This window comes from Delphinapterus leucas, chromosome 1 (genome assembly GCF_059928025.1).
Source record: "Delphinapterus leucas isolate spDelLeu-1000000601 "Yukka" chromosome 1, BTC_Dleu_Yukka2, whole genome shotgun sequence".
In the NCBI taxonomy this organism is placed as follows: Eukaryota; Metazoa; Chordata; class Mammalia; order Artiodactyla; family Monodontidae; genus Delphinapterus; species Delphinapterus leucas.
In genome coordinates, this window is record NC_143129.1 from 137,826,099 (window position 1) to 137,849,644 (window position 23,546).

The window sequence follows — 23,546 nt, forward strand, 5'->3', positions numbered from 1 at the left end:
AACATGTGAAGTTTGATGAGGGATTTATATTTCTTACTCTTATTTTGAATTAAACTCCTCTCAACAAATTTAGATGGAATTAGTAATCAGTGACTAATCTAACCTAAATATGATATTGTAAATAATTTTAAGTACAAGCTGTGCGTGTTCTTTCATATTGCACATCTGAGGAAAGCCTGGTCAGCTGGCCCACACAGCCCAGCAAGGAAATGACTCCAAATGCAGGCTAGCTTACAAGGAAAGAAATACTCTCCACAGCATCGGCTGTGAAAATTCCAACCTAAAAATAACAGCACATGTAACATAAAATTTTAGAAGGAAAATATTCATCACAAATACCCAAAGAAGGAAATGGTAGAACTATCTAAAGAGATGACTTCTTACAAAACCCACACGGGACACAGAAAACTCATTCTGAATACTGCATATGACAGCAGAGTTTAAGCTGGGCTTAGCTCATATACCTCAGGTGGGATTACAGTATAATTTCTGAAACTATTCGGACAAGAAAACCTTTCTTTTCTCATCATTTATTGAGAAAGCCACCTGGAAGGCTTCTCTAAGTTTCAATTACCCTGGACTTTGATTATCCAGAGTGGGGACTATGAAATTAATTTGCAGTGAGAGGTCACTAAAAATGTTAGGAAAACCTGTAAAAGTTACCTTCTGGCATTTTGCCATTAGAAATAAAAATCTCAATACAAAATTTTTTAAGTCCAAGAAGAAGCATTGTCTATCTCAAAAGATAAGCCACTTTTTTGTTCTTAAACATCTGGACTGGGAAGATTTTCTTTTTTAAGTCTATATCATGGTCTTGAATTTTAGGAAACATTTTAAAAGGACTTACAATATCTGAAAAGCTAACACGCTCTGCACAAGGCCGCTCTGCATACTACCTTTAAGGTGAGCAAAGCAGTCACACCAGGGATTTTGGCTTCTGGAAGTGGCCCACGTTCTTCCCAGGCATATCTAACCATCACGTTTCATAACCGTCAGAACCTACTACATTTCCAGAAAACCTCTAAAACTAAATTCTGAAAACTTTAGATCACAGCACTAATCTAGTTTCTTTGACAAGAACTTAGAGAAAGTTCTTCAAACAACAAAAAACTGGCAACAGTTTAAAAAATAGGGACTTCCCTGGTGGCACAGTGGTTAAGGATCCGCCTGCCAATGCAGGGGACACGGGTTGGGGCCCTGGTCCGGGAAGATACCACGTGCTTCAGAGCAACTAAGCCCATGTGCCACAACTACTGAGCCTGCTCTCTAGAGCCCACGAGCTACAACTACTGAGCTCAGGTGCCACAACTACTGAAGCCCGTGTGCCTAGAGCCCATGCTCCACAGCAAGAAAAGCCACCGCAATCAGAAGCATGCGCAGCACAAGGAAGAGTAGCCCCCCGCTCGCTGCAACTAGAGAAGCCCGCGTGCAGCAACAAAGACCCAACACAGCCAAAAATAAATAAATAAATTTATAAAAAATAAAAATAAAAAATAATGCTTACCTTTGAATATTTCTGTAACTCAGCATCGTCTGCAATCTGTGTGTCCAAAGTAGCAATCTAAATTCACAAGAAAAAATATTTCCAATATTTGTAAAAGCATAACTTTATTTCTTCCTAGGCTTTCTGAAAAAATCTGTATAAAACCTATACATTGATAACTCCATCTAAACTCTTTTCCACGTTTCTGAAATCCATAACACATAATGTAAAATTTCAGAGTACATTCGCTTTTTTGTTGTTATTGTTCTCCACAGCAATCTTTTTTCATAAATTATGCAAAAGTTGAACTAGAAGGTGATGGGCAAATACATGTACTATTTTTAAAAATCCATAGCCCCTAAAATTTTAATATAATCCTCCATTGTATTAAAGCCATAAAAAATTTATTCTTTTGACAAAACCAAGAGTATGGTCATTTTTACTTTTAAACCCAGGCCTTGAAACAAAGTTTTCAAGGTCAGAAAAATCAGAGCAGTTTGGAAAAACTGAAGCATCTGACTTTCTACAGAAAGCTCAAACCATTTCCCTAGGAGAAAGAGCTGGCAAGGACACAAACAAAAGACCTGGACTGGTGGAAAGATCGTGGAATACTGAAAGCTTTTAATCCTGGCCTAAAACTATTGTTCTGAGCTTCAATGGTGGACATCCACAGAAGTGAATTCCGTGCAAGCAAATTACTGCACTGATGATTTGCATCTGTAAGTTGTTAATAGAATATGGTGCATCTGGAGGGAGGGGATAAGTTAAACAGTGGTCCAACTAAGGCTTCTAAAAGTACTGCACTTCAGATAAGTAGATTCTGGAAGAAAATAAAGCAAGAAACACTGGAGCACATGCATGAATGTATATACGCATATTTGCATGTATGCATTCATTCATCCGTCTTGCCTGGCTTCTCCTTTTGTCGCCTCGTCCCTCAGAACATGTTACAACTCTTAATGAATAAACTGTCACTTTAAATTTCCAACTTCAAATTCTGTCTCCTCTTTCTAGCCCCTCTGTTATGACCTCACCACATGATAAATAAAATTTGGAAAGGTGGTTATAAAGAGGATAAATTTTTAACCGAAAAGAGATCATCGCAAAACAGACCATTTAAAAATACTGGTACACCAAACTACTTTAAATATCAACCACTCAGGATAGCAGAAAAGGTCACTTGCTAGGTGATAACCTAATGAAAAAACAGCTTTGAAATCTATGAAGTAAAGAAGCAGCAGTTCATGAGGACCGACATGCAAGTGCAAAACAAGTAAGAAGAGGAAGTATGCACTGTTCTGACTCATCTTAATGACACTGGAAAATGTCTAACAATAGATAGTGGCTAGAAGAGAAAAAAAAAATCTCCAACCAGCCAGCAAGTACTAATGACAAACATATGTAAGAAAATGTGAAAGACAAAAGAAATTTAATAGAATACTTTATTACTAACACATTTAGTGAACACTGTAGAGGCTTTTCTAAGTGCAGCTTTCTGTTTTCATGTGGATTCATATGGGGAAATGTAATCAATCCCTTACTCAGTGAATCTAATAACAGGTGAAAGGAAGCCTAATGGACCACTGGCATATAAACTTATACCTGACCTAAATTACTTCCTGTTCTCCCAAATACATTTGATAAGCATTCTTTCATTTTTCTCATAAAACTGTAAGATTCTTTGTGAAACACAGGAGTAATATCCACAGCCCTTTCAGTGTATAATAAAACAAGCAGATCATAAAAGCAATCATAAAAATGCCAGCAATTTTAAGCAGCTGATACAGGTTATAAATTTAAAGGCAAGTCCTTTCTCTCCTAACATTTTTCTGCCTATTGTTGACTTAAATTGTTTCCACATGAACTGAGTGTCTGCTAATTGTAACTGAAACTTATCTGCAGTCCTTAACTGTCCTTGCAGCTTGAAATGAAAAAAAAAAAAAAAAAATCAATTAATTGATCCAGTACGGAAGAAACACAGGAGGAAAAAATAAAGGCCTGGCCAGCTATTCTTTGACTCTCCGATTTCTTTCAATTGTAGCATTCAGAGCTACATTTCATTGACATGAGATGAGACATGAGTGTTTTTCATTAAAAGATTTTAACATACCATTACTTCATAATCAGGGCCCAGTAGGTTTTCCCATCTGGATTTCAGCTCATTTTCTAAAGAGGCTGGGACTCCTTCTGGATTAAAAAAATAAAGAAAGAAAACATTGAAACTACTGTGAGCTAAACACACTAAACTACTAAATTCTTCCATAACAGCACAGCTTCAGTAAGTAAAAGGGAAATAAATAAAAAGGAAAGTGCATTAACTTAGGTCTATTAGGTAAAGTAAATCAGAGGTGACTTGTAAGACTAATGTAGAATGTAAAATTTTACATTTTACTAATGTAAAAATGTAAAATGTAAATTTGGTCTATGACCAAATTATGATGGGGCTTTTGCTGTTAAGGAATATTTTAAGGGGAAGAGGAAATGATGAGTTATAAATGAAATTTGAATTATATAGTTTGTATACAAACATCCTGTGGCTTACAAGTAAAATGCATCTGGCTTTGGTTTATGCTATGTTAGGACAAACAAGGATTTAAGGTGAATGTTAATCACTTCAGAGTAGTACCTTCCACTCACCCATAGGAAAAGTAAAAACTTATCAAAATATCTTTACTATAAACAAGGCATATCAACATGACCCAATCAAACTTTTCACTTGGGCATATATAAAAGCTTTTCTGGTTTAATTCAACCAGTGAGTTGCATGAGCTTTAATATAATAGAAATTTTGTTTTACTTTGGTCTTTTGTGGCTACATGGTTATCATATTTTTTTTTTTTTTCTTTTTGCGGTACGTGGACCTCTCACTGCTGTGGCCTCTCCCATTGCAGAGCACAGGCTCCGGACGCACAGGCTCAGCGGCCATGGCTCACAGGCCCAGCCGCTCCGCCGCACATGGGATCTTCCCGGACCGGGTCACGAACTCGCGTCCCCTGCATCGGCAGGCGGACTCTCAACCACTGCGCCACCAGGGAAGCCCTATCATATCTTTATAACTTTCTTACTTAAGGGTAATATTGCCTTTTTTGCCTGGGTCAGATGATTTTAAAGAGCGCAGACAGATTTTAAGTGTCCTGCCTGTCCGTTTGATCTTAGCCAGAAGTCTGTAGTCTGAATGATGCCTAATAGACAAATATCAAAGTACTAAAACTGTAATTTCAATTTAGATCCACAGTAGCAGCAGAAAATAAACAAACCTCCACCTCTTTTAAGAAAAACTCAATTTTGTCACGAAATTGGACAAGTTGCAAAACACCACAACTGATATAACCATCTGCCTAAAACCAAACATAACTTGCAGTATCAGTTTTTTCAAGCCTTCAGCAGACATCTAATCTCGGATGCATATCATGCTTAATTACAGAATACAAATCATTAAGTAAAACAGGCTAACCTCAAAAATCAGAGACTAAGACTAATGAACACTAAAGGACTTAAAATTACTAGATTTACAAAAGCATATCCATAAAGTAACTATATTAACTGATATGCTAGATTACATTTCGAGGATAACTAACTGAAGATCCTATTAAAAACAAAGTATCATTCAGGTAGGCTCTGCACCTTTGTTCCTACTCTGTTAACATTTCCATAAGAAATTACACTAAAAGTTCTATTAAATTTCTTACAGACAGCAGTTTCCTGTGTGGTAGGCTAATTTGAATAAAATCTGCAATGTATTGGTTGAACTGTAAGCTTAAAAACATGATATTTAAAGATATTTTATACACATATAAAATAATGTCGATATTTCACCTACAATTCTTTGGACTATATTTGTACCTTTCAGTCATACAATGAAATCATAGTCATGAGTTTTAAAGCACAGCACAAAGGCCTAAGTACCAGAGGAAAGAGATTTATTTTAAGCAGCTCAATAAATCCTTGGCTACACACAATGATCACACACAAAAATGAATATTATGATGCTCTGTAACGATTACTCCAATGGCAATGAAGGGGAGCAGAATATGCCACCCCCAAATATTGTCACTTTGGCATGTGGATTATTTTCAGCTGAAGGCAATGAAGACCCTGCAGACTCAGGAGAAACTTTCACCTCTCCCTTAACTACCTAAAAGAATTTAGATAGGGAACCTGTACCAGAAAGACAGTTATTGCCAGAGATAACTTTTTTATTTGAAAGACCTATCTGCATGGCTGGGCAAACTTCTAATTACCAAACATCTGCTCTTCTTATCATCCTGCAAATTACTCTCCTCCCCTTGGAAGGCCCAGGCCCCTATCCCATTCCTTAACTCAGGATAGCACAGAAGCTTCAATTGCCCAACTTGCCCTTGGGGCTCATATTTTTATGGGACTCTTACACATAGGAAATTAGTTTTTCTCCTGTGTTAATCTGTCTTATGTCGATTTAATTATTAGACCAGCCAAAAGAACTAGACGAGAAGAAGGGAAAACAGTTCTGCCCCTACAGCAAAAAGAGAGTTAACTTCGTAACAGATGGAAGAATTTGGTCTCTCTAGCTGAAATTATACATACTCATGAAAAAAAAAAAAAAACGGTAGTGAGGTTGATCCAAAAAGAGCAGCTATTTCTAAAAATATTTCTAACTTTAGAATGTATTTGATTTTCACCTGATAGTTCATTGTACATCTCTCTGGGTTCACATGAATTTAAAGAGCAAAAATTAACTGCAATCTACTTGGGTCAAAAAGAACAAGTTAAATTTCCAAACTATAGGAAATTTTAAAACTTGAATGAGGGGTTTACTCCTTCCTTCAGGCCATTCTTTCCCAAGAGAAGGCAATCAAAGCCAAAAGCCAACGTGGATATGGATGAAGTTTTAGTCCATTTCATCCAACTGGCAAGGCTTCCCTGAGTGCCTTTATACAGGAAACTGTGTGAGACTGTTACTCAACATGCTTACAGAATACAGTCAACTAGAGTAGACAAGGTATCAAAGAACAAAGCACAAGGACAAAGCTGCACATCAATTAAAAAGAAAATTCAACAATAAATATATAGCAACCTGGAAATTTGATAAAATATATAAAAATGTATACATTATTAACATGGTGAAAAGGAAATACTGCTATATGTATACAGAGAGCTGTATATCTATAGCTATATCGATGATAATAATACAAGCTAAAGTATGCAGTAATTACAAATGCCGACAAGATTAAAAGTTATCACACTAATAAAATGTATTCAAAATCAACATAATTGGGCTTCCCTGGTGGTGCAGTGGTTGACAGTCCACCTGCCAATGCAGGGGACACGGGTTCGTGCCCCAGTCCGGGAGGATCCCACATGCCGCGGAGCGGCTGGGCCCGTGAGCCATGGCCACTGAGCCTGCGCGTCCAGAGCCTGTGCTCCGCCACGGGAGAGGCCACAACAGTGAGAGGCCCGTGTACCGCAAAAGAAAAAAAAAAATCAACATAATTAAACAATGATTAAACAACAGTATGCTCGATTCTCAACTGCCACAAGTGTTAAGATGTTGATATTAAGAATATCTTATTTTATATCTCTAAAAATGCCTCTAAAATTCCTCATATTATATTAACTACAAAGAGAGAAAGCTTTGAATCGAATGCTTCGTGCCTACCCAGTTTTTCTAAGGCTTGTAGATTGTCATTTTTTAGATTATCCATTCTTTCTTCAGTTTCCTCATCTTCACCGAAATTAGTTTCCTTTTCCACTGCTCCAGTCAGAAAGAGGGCTGGTGTTTTCGGTGGTTCCACCACAGTTCCTAAAATAAGAATTGTTAATTTGAATCACTATCAGATGAAGGCCACATTTAAGTAAGCTTATTCCACTCTACTGTCCCATTTCACAACCTCCTTATAAACTTTTCGGGTAAGTTACACATATGATTCCTTTAGTTAAAATGCCACTTGTGATAACCACTCAATTCATTAAAAAATACACTTGTAGTAATTATTGAAAAGAATAAGGAACTAGGCAATGGGAAGAGAAAAGCAAGGTAAAGTCAATGACGAAGCAGGAGGAGATGCTTTTCAATATAGCCTTGGGGGGTGGGGGGAAGGAGGAGAACACTGGGGGCCATATGTTCTTGCTGTTGTGGTGGGCAGGGAGCAAGATATGCAGAAGAAGCCGGTTCCGTTGCTCTGGGCAATCCTAGGTTCTAGCATGACATCATCATGAGTTTCACAAACAACTCTACATAAGTAATCTTGTGAATGGGAAGGAAAGGGGAGAGTATTCCCCTGGTTGCAGAGTTTCCTTCCTTAGCTAAATTGAGTTAAGTAAGCGTTCAATCTCCAGCATGCCAGTCACTATGTATATCTTAAACACAAGAAAGGTTGAACAAGAATCATTTTACATTATTTTTAAATAACCACATGTAACTTATAAAGTATTCTTATCAAAAATATTAAACCTGGGCTCCCCTGGTGGCGCAGTGGTTGAGAGTCTGCCTGCTGATGCAGGGGACACGGGTTCGTGCCCCGGTCCGGGAAGATCCCACATGCCGCGGAGCGGCTGGGCCCGTGAGCCGTGGCCGCTGAGCCTGCGCGTCCGGAGCCTGTGCTCCCCAACGGGAGAGGCCACAGCAGTGAGAGGCCCGTGTACGGCAAAAAAAAAAATACTGAACCTGAATTTAAGGCTCTAGCTCCTAGCTCACAAGAAACATAGGGGATAGAGGAACAAGTCAAATGACACCACAAGGAAACAATCAAATTCTGAATGTACCATTCTAGTGACAAATGGCCAAATCCCTTCAAAAAGTCTATGCCATGGAGGCAGGGGCAAGAGATTCTTCTAGATTAAGAAACCAAAGAAGCATAATACAATGCAATAGGCTCAATGCATAAAAATCAATGATCTTGATTTTATGAGGCTTTTGAGGGGAAGAAAGGGAAGTGGAAAAAGGAACTACAAAAGACATTTGGGAACAATTGGGAAAATTTAAGTATGTGTTGGGTATTTGATATTAGGGACTTACTATTAATTTTCTTTGGTGTGATAATGATATCATGACTATTTTTAGAAGCTATAACTGAAGTATGTAGGGCTAAATTGTCACGATATCTACTACTCACTCTTAAATGGTTCAGAAAAAGGTAAAGAAATGATGCAAACATGGCAAAGTGTTAACTCCTGAATCTAAATGGTGGGTTTGTGGGTATCTGTTACATTAGTTTTCAATTTTCCTGTATGTTCAAAAAATTTTATAATAAAAAGTTTAAAAATATAACCAGTTAAAAGTTCCTATGATCTTAACATGACATTTTAAACCACACAGGATTTTTTAGAACATTAATCTCTTGATACACACTAAATGCACTGCCCAGTGCCAGCAAGACAAATGCCAGCCAGAAGCTGCTAATGTAGCTTGGGGAGAAGAGTTACTCACTAAACAGTGTGCAGAGTACAAAGCAATACATGACTGGTTGTACGCTACAAGTAGTATACAAATTGGTACACAAATAATTATATACAAGGTATGCAAATAAGAGTTTAGAGGAGAAAAAGACAGTAAAGATTTTCAATGGCAAAGGAAGGTACTGCACAAGAGCTAGAAGCCATGCAGTTTGTTTCAGTAAAACAAACTTAAATGCTGACTATGAGGAAGGCACACAGAGATGTGTTCAATGGGGCAGGGGACACAGGCATAACCACTCCCCTACATTATAGTGGCCACACACAAAACAGGTGATTACAACACGGTGTGAAAAATGCTACAGTAGAGTGCTCTTCAAAGGGTGCTAGTGAAACACACAGGAAGGACACCCAAACCATGGAAGAAGTGCAGATTTAGAGTCAAAACCTATCCCAATACAAATTTAAAATGTAGGCACGCCCAGAAAAGAATTGCTAATTTGCAGATGACATAGTTCATTTGATACAGCAGACTAAAGCCAAAGGCTCTATCAGAGCTACTAAAAACCATTATAATGGTATAAATATTTATGTACACCTTTAAGGTCAATACAGCATTTGTACATTCTGTACTATTTAGTCAATTTTAAATTTCATACACACAATGCAGTTGACAGGGCATCGATCTTTCAGCAGCAGAATTTCCACTACCACATAAAACTTAAAAAGTTCCAACATAGGGACTTCCCTGGTGGCGAAGTTGTTAAGACTCCGTGCTCCCAATGCAGGGGGCCCGGGTTTGATCCCTGGTTGGGGAACTAGATCCCACATGAATGCCGTGACTAAGAGTTCGCATACCACAACTAAGGAACTGATGAGCCGTAACTAAGGAGCACATGAGCTGCAACTGAGGAGCCCACCTGCCACAACTAAGACCCTGTGCAACCAAATAAATAATGAAAAATAAAATAAAATAAAGTTCCAATGTAAATACAATTTAATATCAGTTGAAAGCAAACATTTCTAGCCTCATTATATCTTCAGAGGAGGGGAAAAAATATGTACTCAACGTTTGACAAATTCTAATGGAATTATTTCTTACCCACTAGTTATATAATTAGTCATTCATTTTATTTTTTTTTTGAACCGTACTTTAATTTATTGGCATTGTCAATCTATGAACAAGACAGGTTTTTTTTCTTTCCATGAAGGGAGATCGTTTTCAACCTGCCATAACACGTGCCCACACATCTTCACCTTGAACATGCAACATTTCAAGCTGTAGTCAGAGTAAATTATTCCTTTTACGCTTTCACAATTTTTATGCTGCTGCCAGAAGTCTTCTTGGCGTTTGCTTTGAATCCTGTCTTCAATGCATCCCTCACTGCTTTTGTACAGATCTGGGAGTATCGGATGTAGCTGAGTCCAGCTTGTCTCCAGTATGCCACCATGATTTCACGAGAGGGGGCACGTCCGGCCACATCACGAGGAGGTCAGGCCTGAGAAGTGTAAGGGGCGGGGCCCCAGACCTGCCAGTCATTCATTTTTTTTTTTAAATAAATTTATTTATTTATTTTTGGCTGTGTTGGGTCCTCGTTGCTGTGCACGGGCTTTCTTTTTAGTTGCAGCGAGCGGGAGCTACTCTTCACCGCGGTGTGCAGGCCTCTCATTAAGGTGGCTTCTCTTGTTGTGGAGCACAGGCTCCAGGTGCGCGGGCCTCAGTAGTTGTGGCACATGGGATCAGTAATCGTGGCTCAAGGGCTCTAGAGTGCAGGCTCAGTAGCTGTAGCACACGGGCCCAGCCGCTCCGTGGCATGTGGGATCTTCCCGGACCAGGGCTCAAACCCATGCCCCCTGCATTGGCAGGTGGATTCCTAACCACTGCGCCATGAGGGAAGCCCCAGTCATTCATTTTAAATTGAATGTGTTCCCATGATTGCCAAATTTTGTTGATCTATCTACATTTATAAGTTGATAATTAAAAATTGTCATGCATACAATTTTGCGTTTGTTCCATAATGAAAATTTACTATTCTTATAATCAAAGTAACAAATATTATTTTATAAATAAAAGTGTCCTTAATAGAAATCCATATTTTATTTTCTCTTGCTATAGTTCACAAAGTAAATCAAGAAATATTAGAATCAAATACATCATTAGATGTAATATGAAACCTGAAGTTTGCAAAATGTCAAAGCATTAGGCAACTGAGAGCCCCTGGAACAAAATGTGGCAAAGCTTTATTATTCAAATATAAGAATTAAATGAAATTTGGAAGGTTTTTGGGAAAATTATTTCCATCTCCATTTAGAGAAGCTCTCAGAGCTTAATGCATGTCAGTGTTCACATTCTAACATTTGGACTGGCACGTTATAACAGGCAAAGGAAACTCTTCAAGGCATAAATGAATTGATTCACTGCTCCACTGCTGCTTTTCACAAGGTGGGCAGTTTTCCCTTCCCAGACTTATAGAACAACTTCCGTAAGTGAGTTGATCTTCCAAACCCAGACAAGGTAGGGGGAGGGACAGAGGACTTAATTACCTCTGTCAGAGGGCCCTTCATGCGGAGAAGCAGATGAGGATGTTTTCCTTCGAACTAGGGTTAGGTGTACCACTTGCCCTGCATTTCTTAACACTTCAACAACATCCTGGTTGGCAAAACCCTGAATATTCACACCATCGACCTAAAACATTAAAAGATACATTAAACAGAAGTTCCAAGTTAGCTACCACTTTTAATTCTGGCAAGGCAGTATAAAGTTAGGCAATTCATTTCATCCCCCAAATAATTTGTATTAGACCTAAGAAAGTATTTGTGAATAAGGATGAAAAATTAGTAGTATAACATGCTGACAAATTTTCTGAGAAACTAGAAAGCAAGCTGAAACTTGTATTCCTAAGTCATACATTTAACTTACAGCCTGAGAAAGGTAGAGGGTCTTAATCTCTGAGGCTATTCAAAATTCAAAGTGCCATAAAAGGTGGTCAGTTGTTATACAGAGCTCTCAAGACGTATTACTAGAAGCCATTATTACTAAAAGTGAAGAGGCCGTCCAATACTTCACCCCTCTACCATATATCATTATGTGATATTTTCCAGAAGACACTGATCTCCTTCCATTAGGTTTTCTAGTATTCTGAAAAAGCACATGCAAGAAAGGTATTTACTAATCTCAGTCAAGTCCAATCACACATTCTTATTAAGTCCATCATGACCAACAGGCCTCCTCGCTCAATCTTCTTCAAGCTAGCCAAACCACTGCTATAGCTTTCCCCCTAATATCTTCTCCAAAATTTTATCACTCATCTCCAAACTGCCAATCACAAGACATTTCCTAAGCCCAATAACGGAAAAGCCAAGGGTCATGAAAGGTGCTTCCTTAGATGGACCTGAAGGACAAACATTCAAATTATACCAACAAACATTTGTTTCTACATAAATCAATAAATTAAATGTGTGTGTATGTGTGTGTATACATGCTTCAAAATTATTATGAAAATAAACTGTAGGGCTTCCCTGCTGGTGCGGTGGTTAAGAATCCACCTGCCAATGCAGGGGACACGGGCTCGAGCCCTGGTCCAGGAAGATCCCACATGCTGCAGAGCAACTAAGCCCATGCACCACAACTACTGAGCCTGCGCTCTAGAGCCTGTGAGCCACAACTACTGAGCCTGCGAGCCACAACTACTGAAGCCTACACGCCTAGAGCCCATGCTCCACAACAAGAGAAGCCACCGCAATGAGAAGCCCACACACCGCAACAAAGAGCAGCCCCCACTCGCCGCAACCAGAGAAAAGCCCGTGCACAGCAACGAAGACCCAATGGAGCCAAAAATAATATAAATAAAATAAATTTATAAAAGAAAAAGAAAATAAACTGCAAAATTTAACTAATTTCTACTAAATGGAGGAAATACCAATTACAATCCGAATTGACAGACGGCAATGACTGCATTCTCAAAAACAAAAAATATCTCAATTTTGTATATACTCAAAATTACTATTAATAGAAAAACTACTTTCACAAAGACATAAATAGTTCTAGTAAATGGCCTATTAATTGCATATAAAACTGATGAATTTAAAGAACACAAAGAGGTGCTTGAAATGTTTTATAAGAGAATGCTAGAGCATCTTTCAAATATATGTGTATGTATACTATAATATACATATGTATACAGTATTTTTTTTTCCTGCCAATATCATTAGTGACTCCTTTCTTCACAGGCAGTTAAAAAAAAAAATTAGAATGGACAAACAACAAGGTCCTGCTGCATGGCACAGGGAACTATATCCAATCTCCTGGGATAAACCATAATGGAAAAGAATACTAAAAAATGAAGGTATATATGTGTAAAACTGAGTCACTTTACTGTATGGCAGAGATTGGCACAATGTTGTAAATCAACTTATATTTCAATTAAAAAAAATTTCTTTTTAATTAAAAAAAATTTAGGACCATGAGAGTCCAAATTAATGAGATTTCACTGCACTAACAAACCTACTTTTTTAAAAACATTATGAGACTATATTAAGCCATTCCCATTGCATATATATTATAATAATGATAACTTTTTCCCCCAACTTGATTCAGTTCTAAAACAGAGGGCAGTTACTTACAGCAACTATTTGGTCATTCACTTGAATTTGACCATTGTGGTATGCAGCGCTGCCAGGTATTATACTTTTCACATAAATCCCTGAAGCTTCTCCTACGGTGCACAAAACATATGGAAAAAGGAAGAAAGCTCTAATTAGGCCTTGATTGCAAAATTCATATCAAGAGGTTAATTAGCTAAAGGGGCTGACTGAAGGCTTGATAAATACTATTCTGAATGCAAGCAGAGAAACTGATGGATTATTTCAAACTGTCACCATAACAAGTGACCCAAATTTGAAATGATTTGATTGATGCCTATTTTTGGAAATAATCAGTAATGGAACTTTGATGAAATGCATTCCAGTATCAGCTGGAATTCAGGAGAGCTCAGGTTAAGTCTTACTCTCTTCTCTTGGTCCATCTCCCTTCTCACTGCTGACTTGCCATAAACCTTCATCATTTCTCAGCAGCACTAAAACAAGAGGGTCCTAACAGGTCTTCCTACATTTAGTTCACTGCTCATGTTAGCTTCTATATATATATATCGTAAAATGTATATAAAAATTACAACTATATAAAAAGTATGCATGCCTATGGGCAAGGGCTGGAAGAAAAGTTAGAAAAAGAAAGACCATAGTTCTGGAAGATTTTATATTTTTATCTCAATTTCAAATGAACTTAAAATATTGTCTGTAGAAGGAATATAAACAACAATGGATTCCTATAGCCTACATGATAAAATGTAAATTTCATAGAATCACATTCAAGGACCTCCATAATTTGCCCCAAACTTCTTGTTTTACTTCATCTTCCAACTACTGCTCCAATAAGACAAAAGTCCAGACACACAAGACTCATGATGTTCCACCAAAACACCAAGTATTTTCTATATACTATCCCTTTTCTCATTTTTTATTCCTGCCGATCTCGACCCTTCTATCTAAATCCTTCTCCTTTTCCATGCTTAGTACAAATGCCTCTTTCTTTGTGAATTCTCCATTTCCCTCTGTCATAATGAGTCTTTCATCTGCTATATGATGATAGTTTGCTTGCATTTCTGATAACACATACGCTTCATTTATCCTCAAACAACTGACAGTTATTTACATGCTTATCTCCCTGAATAGATTTTTCTTATATTCATTTTTCTACTCCCTCCAAAACTAAGCAGAGCAACTGCTCAAAAGTTCCAATGAATGGAATAAAGCGAAAACTATTTTGAAAGACTACATGTTTAAAAAGCATATTGAGTTATAAAATGTTCTAGTGTTTGGATTCAACACTGCTCCCTCAGCCCTTGCTCCAGTCCCAAAAGCTTCTTTTGAGGGTAAAGAAGTAAAATGATTCTTTTCTTATTCAGTAACATAAACATCAAATTTTCTCAGTTATCTATCATTCACTTCATTTTACTCTGCATGTATATCACTAGGTTTACAACTTGAAAACTTAATGTAATAAAGGTTCATAAACCACAAGTTTATGATTTCTCTAACCAGACAGCATATTAAGAGCTACTCAGAACATTTTTTTTTTGCAACATTATTATACAATCCATACTTAGCTCTTTAGAACTCATTTAAATTCTGAACCTAAAAGTGGTGGCACTTAGAAAAATCTAAAGGGAAAACAGTTATTTCATTAGGCTAAAATAGCACAAGGTGGTCTGACATGAATTTCATTCAGGACTTTGAATATATTAGCACTTTTAATCTTTCCACCTGCTGTAAATATGCAAAATAATAACTTTAAAAAAAATTAACTCTGTAACCTTGCAATTTTTAAAAAACTACAACATTTAATAACTTTAACTTTTCATCTTACTAGCAAATATTTGTGAAAAAGATTTATTTTTCCTTACTGTAGTGATCTCTTATCATAATAGAGTAACTCTTACAGTGAAAGTTACCAAAGCTTTGCATGTTCGAGTTCAAGGAGTATTATTCAGAGATACTTGGGCCATGCATTTATTCTTACAATGTATTCCCTTTATATGAAAGAAAAATAATTCTAATTAAAGCATTTGTTTTATCTTCTTTTGATAATTAAACGTAATAGTAATACTTTTTTGACATTCACAATATGAAATATATGCAGTAATCATTTTACTTTATCACATGTAAAATGTCATAATATGCCACAGTCTCAATATTCAAAATATATCTACCTTAGAAACAAGAGGAGGTACAATTCAAATGTTATACACTATGTTGGATAAATTAAATTCTTTTGTTAATGACTACTGAGCCAGCTATAAAACTACTGAGAGAAAACTGTGATTCTCTAATCATTTCTTGTAATTGGTTGCTGTTACAGATTCATGGTTTTATTGTTCAATGTTTAAATTAAAATCTGCAGATATTAATTTTACTCTCTAGGAACCTTAACATCCTTTACAATTATTTCCAAATGTAAAATAGAAATGATTCATTTACCTGTCTGAGCGGTTCCAACATAACCAACAATTCTAATTCCAAGACTTTGTCCATCTTTTTTAATGAGTTCAACATCGTAAGTTTCAAAAAGAGTAGAACTGTCCTGAAAGGAAAAAATAATTTTAATTATATATAACGTTTAGTTATCTAGCTTGTGTACATAGTCAATTTGTGCATGGTTTGTCAAGTATTTTCTGAGCGCCTGTGGTACGCAGAATTTTAAGATTGTCTCTGACTTTTGATCCCTGGTGCCATTCCTGTGTTTATATCATGGAAAAGGGAGATTATCCAGGTAAGCCTAATCTAAGCAGGCACCCTTCAAAAGCAGAGGGTTTTCTCCTATTGATGGCAGAAAGGGAAGTGAAAAAGATTTGAAGCATAAGGACTGGACTTGTGGTTTGAAGAAGGAGGGGTCATGTGAGAAGGAACACAGGGGGACTTAAGGAGCTGAAAGAGGTCCTTAGCTGACAGCCATTAATACAGAGACTTCAGTCCTACGGCTACAAGAAACTATTCTGCCAACAATATGATAGAGCTTGGAAATGGACTGTTCCCAAAGCATCCAGATAAGAGCCCAGCCAGGCCAACACCTTGATTTAGGCTTTGTAAGACTCTAAGAAGAGCCCAACAGAGCTCACCCAGACTTCAGACCTACAGAACTGTGGACCAACAAAGGGTACTGCTTCAAGCCACAACGTTTGTGATCATTTGTTATACAACAAGAGAAAACTAATACAGCCACTTAGAAAAAGCTCAGCGTAAATTTGTATCTGAAAGAATTTAAAGAAAAAGTTAGAAACAAATGGTAAGCCTAACCATTGTAAGCAAAAAATATTGACCTAAAACTGATTATCATTCTTGTCTTCTAATTTGAAATATTTCTGTAAAAGAGTAAGGTGTCTAAAAACATAATACCTTGCTTTCAATTCAAAACATTAATAATAGAAAGTAAATAACTGATTGCATCAAATTCTCACTTATCACACAGCTACACTGGTTCCTCACTACAAAGTAGAAGGCTTCAGCAAACCAGAAGAATGGATGGAAAAGAAAATGGTTCTAACTAGTTTGGAGAAGAAAAGAAAAATGATTCTGATATCTCCGACAGAAAACTTCCACTCACATGGTTCCAAGTAGGGAAAGGCTTTCCAGAAGACACCGAATGGTTCCTCAAATGAATTTGAAAGGTGGCTTCCCACCCCCTTCTCACCATAATCACTTCTCTTTTCTTCTTCCTGGCTTGTCCTTTTAAAAACTATTTCTTTCCTTTTGCCTTATTATCTCTTGATTCAGAGCCTGTGAGATGGATGGAAAGAACTTGGGACTGAGGGATGGGGGGACCAGATTGAGGCAGTCAAAAGGTACAAACTTCCATTTGTACCTTGTATTATAAGATGAATATGTACTAGAGATGTAATATACAACATGATAAATATAATTAGCACTGTATGTTATGTATGAAAGTTAAGAGAATAAATCCTGGGTTCTCATCACGAGAAAAATTTTTTTTCTATTTCTTTAATTGTATATGAGGTGATGGATGTTCACTAAACTTATTTTGATAATCACTTCATGATGTATGTAAATTAAATCACTAGGCTGTACACCTTAAACTTATAAAGTGCTGTATGTCTATTTTATCTTAATAAGACTGAAAGACAAAAACCAAAAAAAGAACTTGGAATGGACCAGAAAGATCTAAATTCAAACCCCAGCTTTGCAAATTACTACCTATATGACCTTTAAAACAAGTTATTTGGACTTCCATTTCCTCATCTATTAAGTGGATGACAAGACCTATCTTGCAGAATTCTTATGAAAAATTCAGATGACTTAGACAATTCCAGGTGCTTGATAATGATTAATGGTAATGATTATTATATAACTGTAATGATTGTTAATAATCAAAATAAAAATTATTATTACTAATGTCTATTCCCTTTGGCCAGTCTGTTCTTATCAGTGATAACACACATACGCTGACCAGTATTTACAGTTTCCCCTCCACTATCTGGATATCTGTTCACCAATCTTATGAAATAGAAATGCAGGTATTATTATTCTCCAATTTACAGATGAGTAGCTGAGGCTCAGGGAAGTTGAATGACTTAACCCTGAGAAATGGCAAAAAAAAGAAAATCAAACTTGTCTAGTGTCTACAAACTGGGCTCTCCTCTGCTTCCCTGTTGAGCACTGAGACACAACTCACACCCATGCAACACTTGGAGTGGAAAACATTTCTAATCCTGCAGTAAATCACACCCAGTAGTGAATTTACTATGAAAGAGTAATTTGTATACTCACAGAACTAGGGCTCCTGTTGGCCACAGCAGGCAGGGCAACAGGTAAGGCTGCAGGGGTAGGAGGGGCTATGGAAATTTCACCAACTGGGTCTCTTGCAACAAGCATCCTGACAGAATTCCCACAGTTCCTCAGCACTTGTGCAACTTGCTCACTGGTCATTCCCTGCACATTTGTGCTACCAATCTTCAAGATGTGATCCCCTGTCTGGAGTCTTCCATCCTTTAATCCAAGGAAAAAAAAAATTATTATGAGAAATCATTGGTCTAACTTCACTAGTTAATAACAATTCATCAGACCTTGAGTCGTGGCAAAATGGCTGATAAAGAAGCCATCTAAAAACGCTGAATAAAATATAATACTTTTAATGAACAGCTGAATTGGCAACAGAGGAAAGGAAGTCCTTGTAAAACAAAAAAGAAGGGGAGGGGGCACAGGAGCAGAGTTCAAAAGGAAAAGAGCAACCAGATTTTTAAAATGGCCATTTGCTTGAGGGTATCACTTCATGCCTAATGGCCTAGAGCCAGGTAAAAATAGCCACATACGTAAGGAAGTGACCTGAAAGCCCTGGGCATTAGGAAAGGAAGAAAGTCAGATCAGAGGCCACCGACAAAAAGTGAAGAACCCTAAGGGCTGACAAGCCCAGTGACACATTTGAGGAACAGCAAGATGTCAGTGTGGCTGGAAGAGAATGAGCAAAGAGGAGAGTAGTCAAGAACCGATGGGAGGGCTTCCCTCGTGGCACAGTGGTTAAGAATCTGCCTGCCAATGCAAGGGACACAGATTCGTGCCCTGTCCCGGGAAGATCCCACATGCCTCGGAGCAACTAAGCCCGTGCATCAAAACTACTAAACTTGAGCTCTAGAGTCTGCGAGCCACAACTACTGAGCCCATGTGCCACAACTACTGAAGCCTGCGCACCTAGAGCCCGTGCTCCGCAACAAGAGAAGCCACGACAATGAGAAGCCCATGCACTGCAATGAAGAGTAGCCCCCACTCACCTCAACTAGAGAAAGCCCGCACACAGCAACAAAGAGCCAACACAGCCAAAAATAAATAAATAAATAAATTTATTTAAAAAAAAAAGAACCGATGGGAGCATTACCAGGGGGTCAGCAGTATAGAGCATCTGCTCTGAGCCAGGGGGAAGGGAAGTCATTGGAGGGTTTTGAGCAGTGGAGTGACATGATCTGACTTATTTTATCAAGATCACTCCAGCCTTTAAGCTGAAAATAGACTAAAGGAGAGAAAACAATAGAAGCAGAGATACCAGTTGGGAGGCTAATGCAATAATATAGAAAGAGACAACAAGAGCCTGGACTAGGTTAGCAGTTGGGGTGTTGAGAAGTGAGATTAGATGTATTTCTAATGAACTGTCAACAGGCTCTGCTGATAGCTTCTACATGGGGTGTGAGGGGAAAATGGAATCAAAACTCTAAGGCTTTAGCCTAAGCAGCTGGAAACATAGAGTTGCTATTGAGATTGAAAAAAAAAAAAAAAAAAGATTACAGAGGAACAGGTGTGTGGGAACAGAAATCAGGAGTTCAGTTTTAGAGATGTCTAGTCTGAGATGCCTATTAGACATTGCAAGTGGACATATCAGATACGCAGCTGGATATACAAGTCTGGAGCTCAGGAGAGAAGTCCAGACTACACATTTAAATTTGGGAGTCATGAGCATATAGAAGGTATTTAACATGCATGACTCTGGATGAGTTTAGAAGAAGGATATGCAATCTTCTGTTTCTTAAGCTGGTGATATATATATATATATATATATGGGTAATCATTATTATTATTATTTAACACGATCAATTTCATAAACTGGATTATAGGTACATTGGTGGTTATTATTTAAAATGTGCACAGACATTATATATACTTTTATATGTTTGTATATTTCACTCATTGTAAAGTTTAAAACATAATACATCAAAAAGTATATCAGGGAGGAGGAAGAAGATGGCGGAAGAGTAAAACGCGGAGATCACCTTCCTCCCCACAGATACACCAGAAATACATCTACACGTGGAACAACTCCTACAGAACACCTACTGAACGCTGGCAGAAGACCTCAGACCTCCCAAAAGGCAAGAAACTCCACACGTACCTGGGTAGGGCAAAAGAAAAAAGAATAAACAGAGACAAAAGAATAGGGACGGGACCTGCACCAGTGGGAGGGAGCTGTGAAGGAGGAAAGGTTTCCACACACTAGAAGCCCCTTCGCAGGCGGAGACTGCAGGTGGCGGAGGGGGGCAGCTTCCGGGCTGTGGATGAGAGCGCAGCAACAGGGGTGCAGAGGGAAAAGCGGAGAGATTCCCTCACAGAGGATCGGTGCCGACCGGCACTCACCAGCCTGAGAGGCTTGTCTGCTCACCGGGCAGGGCGGGCAGGGCTGGGAACTGAGGCTCAGGCTTCTGTCAGAGCGCAGGGAGAGGACTGGGGTTGGCGGACCGGGGTTGGCGGCGTGAACACAGCCTGAAGGGGTTGGTGCACCACGGCTAGCCGGGAGGGAGTCCGGGGAAAAGTCTGGACCTGCCAAAGAGGCAAGAGAATTTTTCTTCCCTCTGCTTCCTGGTGCGCGAGGAGAGGGGATTAAGAGCGCTGCTTAAAGGAACTCCAGAGACGGGCGCGAGCCGCGGCTAAAAGCGCGAACCCCAGAGACGAGCATGAGACGCTAAGTCCGCTGCTGCCGCCACCAAGAAACCTGTGTGCGAGCACAGGTCACTCTCCACACCTCGCTTCCGGGAGACTGTGCAGCCTGCCACCGCCAGGGTCCCGGGATTCAGGGACAACTTCCCCAGGAGAACGCATGGTGCGCCTCAGGCTGGTGCAAAGTCACGCTGACGTCTGCGCCGCAGGCTTACCACACATCCGCACCCCTCCCTACCCCCAGCCTGAGTGAACAAGAGCAACCGAAGCAGTGGCTCCTTTAACCCCATCCTGTCTGAGCGAAGAACAGACGCCCTCCTGTGACCTACACGCAGAGGCGGGGCCAAATCCAAAGCTGGGCCGCGAGAGCTGTGTGAACAAAGAAGAGGAAGGGAAATCCCTCCCAGCAGCCTCAGAAGCAGCAGACTATATCTCCACAATCAACATGATGTACCCTGCATCGGTGGAATACATGAATAGACAACGAATCATCCCAAATTGAGGAGGTGGACCTTGAGAGCAAGATTTATTATTTTTTCCCCTTTTCCTCTTTCTGTGAGTATGTGTATGCTTCTGTGTGAGATTTTGTCTGTATAGCTTTGCTTTCACCATTTGTCCTAGGGTTCTGTCCATCCGTGTTTTGTTTTTTTACTTTAAAAAAAATTTCTTCTTAATAGTTATTTTTTATTTTAATAAATTTATTTTATTTTATCTTACTTTATTTTATTTTATCCTCTTCCTTTCTTTCTACTTTTTCTCCCTTTTATTCTGAGCCGTGTGGATGAAAGGCTCTTGGCGCTGCAGCCAGGAGTCAGTGCTGTACCTCTGAGGTGGGAGACCCAACTTCAGGACACAAGTCCACAACAGACCTCCCAGCTCCATGTAATATCAAACGGAGAAAATCTCCCAGAAATCTCCACCTCGACACCAACACCCAGCTTCACTCAATGACCAGCAAGCTACACTGCTGGACACCCTATGCCAAATAACCAGCAAGACAGGAACATAACCCCACCCATTAGCAGAGAGGCTGCCTAAAATCATAATAAGCCCACAGACACCCCAAAACACACCACCACACGTGGACCTGCCCAACAGAAAGACAAGATCCAGCCTCATCCACCAGAACACAGGCACTAGTCCCCTCCACCAGGAAGCCTACATAACCCACTGAACCAACCTTAGCCACAGGGGACAGACACCAAAAACAACAGGAACTACGAAGCTGCAGCCTGCAAAAAGGAGACCCCAAACACAGTAAGATAAGCAAAATGAGAAGACAGAAAAACACACAGCACATGAAGGAGCAAGATAAAAACCCACCAGACCTAACAAATGAAGAGGAAATAGGCAGTCTACCTGAAAAAGAATTCAGAATAATGATAGTAAAGATGATTCAAAATCTTGGAAATAGAATAGACAAAATGCAAGAAACATTTAACAAGGACCTAGAAGAACTAAAGTTGAAACAAGCAATGATGAACAACACAATAAATGACATTAAAAATACTGTAGAAGGGATAAATAGCATAATAACTGAGGCAGAAGAACGGATAAGTGACCTGGAAGATAAAATAATGGAAATAACTACTGCAGACTGGAATAAAGAAAAAAGAATGCAAAGAACTGAGGACAGTCTCAGAGACCTCTGGGAAAACATTAAACACACAAACATTCGAATTACAGTGGTCCCAAAAGAACAAGAGAAAAAGAAAGGGACTGAGAAAATATGTGAAGAGATTATACTTGAAAACTTCCCTACTATGGAAAAGGAAATAGTTAAGTCCAGGAACCACAGAGAGTCCCATACATGATAAATCCAAAGAGAAACACACCAAGACACATATTAATCAAACTGTCAAAAGTTAAATACAAAGAAAACGTATTAAAAGCAGCAAGGGAAAAACAACAAATAACACACAAGGGAATCCCCATCAGGTTAACAGCTGATCTTTCAGCAGAAACTCTGCAAGCCAGAGGGACTGGCAGGACATATTTAAAGTGATGAAGGAGGAAAAACCTACAACCAAGATTACTCTACACAGCAAGGATCTCATTCAGATTTGATGGAGAAATTAAAACCTTTACAGACAAGCAAAAGCTGAGAGAGTTCAGCACCACCAAACCAGCTTTACAACAAATGGTAAAGGAACTTCTCTAGCCAAGAAACACAAGAGAAGGAAAAGACCTACAATAACAAACCCAAAACAATTAAGAAAATGGGAATAGGAACATACATATCGATAATTACCTTAAATGTAAATGGATTAAATGCTCCCACTAAAAGACACAGACTGGTTGAATGGATACAAAAACAAGACCCATATATATGCTGTCTACAAGAGACCCACTTCAGACCTAGAGACACATACGGACTGAAAGTAAGGGGATGGAAGAAGATATTCCTTGCAAATGAAAATCAGAAGAAAGAAAGATGGAGTAGCAATTCTCAAATCAGACAAAATAGACTTTAAAATAAAGACTATTACAAGAGACAAAGAAGGACACTACATAACGATCAAGGGATCGATCCAAGAAGAAGATATAACAATTGTAAATATTTATGCACCCAACATAGGAGTACCTCAATATATAAGGCAAATACTAACAGCCATAAAAGGGGAAATCAACAGTAACACATTCATAGTAGGGGACATTAACATCCCACTTTCACCAATGGACAGACCATCCAAAATGAACATAC

General features: G+C 38.6%; 1 protein-coding gene across 24 annotated transcripts in view; it reads right to left on the reverse strand.

Moving 5' to 3' along the window:
* Positions 1-23,546, reverse strand: part of PATJ (PATJ crumbs cell polarity complex component) — a 353,800-nt gene that overhangs the window by 293,454 nt on the left and 36,800 nt on the right. For all 24 annotated transcript variants that reach the window (XM_022575833.2, XM_089921641.1, XM_089921673.1 and 21 more), the window contains 7 exons: positions 18,194-18,412; positions 15,890-15,992; positions 13,478-13,569; positions 11,399-11,540; positions 7,119-7,262; positions 3,594-3,670; positions 1,505-1,561 (listed from right to left, as the gene is read on the reverse strand). In XM_022575833.2, coding sequence (XP_022431541.2) covers positions 1,505-1,561; positions 3,594-3,670; positions 7,119-7,262; positions 11,399-11,540; positions 13,478-13,569; positions 15,890-15,992; positions 18,194-18,412 — 834 coding nt within the window. The remainder of the gene's footprint in view (positions 1-1,504; positions 1,562-3,593; positions 3,671-7,118; positions 7,263-11,398; positions 11,541-13,477; positions 13,570-15,889; positions 15,993-18,193; positions 18,413-23,546) is intronic.